This window comes from Apium graveolens, unplaced genomic scaffold, assembly GCF_009905375.1.
Source record: "Apium graveolens cultivar Ventura unplaced genomic scaffold, ASM990537v1 ctg6215, whole genome shotgun sequence".
NCBI classification, from domain to species: Eukaryota; Viridiplantae; Streptophyta; class Magnoliopsida; order Apiales; family Apiaceae; genus Apium; species Apium graveolens.
In genome coordinates, this window is record NW_027419289.1 from 1 (window position 1) to 3,502 (window position 3,502).

The window sequence follows — 3,502 nt, forward strand, 5'->3', positions numbered from 1 at the left end:
GAACGTTTCACCTTCATCAAGAGCCGTTCTTCTTGTTCATCATAAATCCACAAAAAATCTCCCTTTATCATTACTCTATTCCCCGTTTCAGACATTTGTCCCAAGCTTATGATATTATTGCATAAACTTGGGATATAGTAAACATCAACTAATGATTTTTCCTCTCCGTTCTTGCACAACATCGTGACAGTCCCTTTGCCCTCAATCTTTACAGTGGAGCCATCTCCGAAATGCACCTGCCCTGTAACACTTTCATCCAGCTCAGTGAATTTCCCTTTAAAACCTGTCATATGGTTACTCGCACCATTGTCGAGATACCACAAGTTTGAATCCCCTGTCTTTGTTTCATTTCTGGAAAGCATAGATTTCATAAATGTACTCTTGTCTGTGAACAACACCTTTTGCTCTTCTTTCACACTTTTAGCCAACAACAGGGCTGGCTCGTCGTCTTCTATTTCAGTGTTCGCCTCCTGTCTAAAATCTTTATTCTTCTTTGGCTTTCGACAATCCACAGCAATGTGGCCATATATACCACAATTGTAACATTTTACACTCGACTTATCTCGCCCTCCTCGACTTCTAACACCAGATGAACCTTCTTTATTTCTTCTGAGCCATTCTTCTCGTGTCAAAAGTAATTTTCCCTCATTTTTCTCACGTTTGGCCCATTCTGCTTCTGTTAATAATAGATTGCTTTCCTTCGTTTCTGTCTTTCCCTTCACACGTTCTTCGTACGCCTTCAAAGATCCCACAACTTCCTCCATGGTCATGGTTTCAAGATCGCCAAACTGCTCCAAAGTGGATGTAATGTGCAAAAATTTTGCAGGTACTGCCCTCAGGAATTTTTTCACCGTATATGCTTCGCTCAATTCTTCTCCAAGGGCTCTTATGTTTGTCACGATTCTATTTATTTTCATATGGAAATCATCGATCGTTTCATCGTCTCCCATGCTTAATGCCTCAAACTCTGACTTCAGTGTTTGTATCCTGGCCTTCTTCACCTTTTCGGCTCCTTGGCAAAGAGTTTTGATTGCCTCCCATGCATCTTTCGCTGTCTCCTTTTCTGCGATAGCCAGAAGAATTTCTTCTGGAATAGCCTGATAGATCATGGCCAGAGCCACCTTATCAGTTTTGTCATCAACTGCAACCTTTGGGTCCTTCTCCTTTGGGTCCTGTGCTTCAATAGCATTCCACACACCTTGTGCCTTCAGATATACCTTCATCTTGAGTGCCCATGCCGTGTAGTTGCTTCTAGCCAACATTGGATAGCTCAAGCCTAACCCCGACTTGCCCTTGTTGCCCTCCATCCTCTTTCACGTCCACCCAGAACTCCCGCTCTGATACCAAGTGTAGACAAATATAAATGAATATATATGTAACCTGTTTGTATGTTTAGCTGGGAAAGCAATATGCCTGTGAAAGCGTTTTTCTATTATTATGCAGAATGAAAGTTACAAGGATAATAAAGCAAACGATCACATGAATCGTGGCTACAGAATAGGATCGATCTAAACAGATACTTAACAAACTCCTACAATCAAGCTAACGACCATAGACCTGTTCAGCCTCTACTAATGCATAACAAATAAAACACAAGATAATAAAAGATATGACAAGTTTAAGATTATTCCAACAGCTCCTCTGAGAAAAGAAAGGCTGAAACCTAGTGAAAGAAAATCAAGTTGTAGCTTGAATTTGTAATCTTGTATATGAAATAAAAGAGTGTGTTGGTGTGTACTTATTATATATTATGTTTAAGTTAAAATCATATAATTGAGTCCATCTACGTTTCCAACACTTTTATTCTTGATTTGGAGGCTTTAATGCAAAGAACTGGTGGTTTAAATCAACAAGGCATATGACAGGAAAAATAGAGAAGCCATCAAAGTAGAAAGGCAAAAGCTGTGTGTTATGGAGTGTAGATACTACTCTATTAAAAAATACATTGAAAATTTGAACATTAATCCAGTTTGATATATATATGAAATCAATTAATCAAGGACCTGGCATTAAAAACATATATAGTGCACTGCTGAACGAGGATAATGAAACAACATTGCATCATGTTAGACGCTGTAAGTCAGAACAAACAACTTAAAGATAGTTCATATATTCACATACTAGTAACAACAATGAAACTACATTCAATATGTTAATTAAATTGCCGATTGGATAGCTTCACATGTTCGAATGTTTTGATAAAAACAATGCTCGGTGATACAAGAAAGTACTACAATCAGTCTTCCAGAAATCGCTAGGCGTGACAGGACGGTGAGGGTACATTCGAGAGATAAATCGGCAAGTTGGACGGAAGAATATAAATATTATTTTTAATTTTTGTAATTATATAATGATCAATATGTCAAATATTTGTTTGAAAAAATAAATTAGAATGATATTAAACAATATCTACACATTTGACATGGTTATGTACTAATTATTGAGTTTACAATGTTAACTATATTTTAATTCACACTTTTAAATTAATTATAATATGTTAATTTTATATTTTAAGTGAGAAAGTAAATATATTGATTACTTGTTACTTTTTACCAATACTTTATATTAGAAATTGACATGATATTATGTAAAATTATGAAATTAATGAATTAAATTATAAAAAGGTAAAAAAATATTTTTTTAATTATTTTCCGCCTTGACCGTCTAGGACCGATATTTGACCGCCTAACCCACCTAATCCCGATTTTGACCCGATTTTTTGAAAAACGCCTAAATCACTGCTTAGGTCCGAGTCGAGACGTTTTACCACCGCCTAGCGCCCGCCGATACCGATTTTTAGAACACTGTATACATGGCAACTGAAAATGAAAATCTAATAACCAACATTGTCCTTTTTTTGTATGCTAGTATCTGCAATCACCACTTCACTTTAGTTGTTCAAACCCTTTGAGTGAAACAAGGCTCTCACTGTACTTGTCAACTTCATAAAGATATCTACAGCGAGGTGGAAGAATCTTCTTCGCAAGTTCTTTTGTATAGTAATAATAGTTACTGCCAGGACCAAAATGATTATGTTTGACAATAACAAACTGTCCATCACCCAAATATAGAGTTACACAATCATTCTCCGAACAATTATCAATATTGAACTGTTTAGTCCAAGATGCATTACCACAATCAACATCAAATGTCCATAGACTGTAAAATGGTTTACAATCATCAACGGAATTCGTCATATATCAAGGCAAGAGAACCTTCAAAATTCCAAATATTCGACAATCTTGGTTTAGCTAGTTAGGTCATATATGGGAGATTTCCCGAGTATGTGATAGGGATACACCCGTATGATGAACCGACTCTTTCAACTTTTGCAACAACCCTCAGCCCCTAGAGTCGGGAACTTTAAACATTTTCAATCCGTCAAAGTGTAGTGTTTTTTTTGTAACATTGGTGCACCTGACTCTAACAAGTAAATCCATGTGATAGCATGTGCATTTAAATAGGAACGAAGAACTCCGTCCTGTATTTTTAAATCTAGATC

At 36.4% G+C, this 3,502-nt stretch overlaps 1 protein-coding gene across 1 annotated transcript; it reads right to left on the minus strand.

Annotated features, from left to right (window-relative positions):
• Positions 1–11: 11 nt before the first annotated feature.
• On the minus strand, positions 12–1,307 carry LOC141703096 (uncharacterized; the record flags this gene model as incomplete). Its single annotated transcript, XM_074506699.1, has 1 exon — positions 12–1,307. A coding segment is annotated over exon 1 (1,296 nt), but the record flags the coding sequence as incomplete, so codon positions are not given.
• Between the last annotated feature and the right edge of the window lie 2,195 nt (positions 1,308–3,502).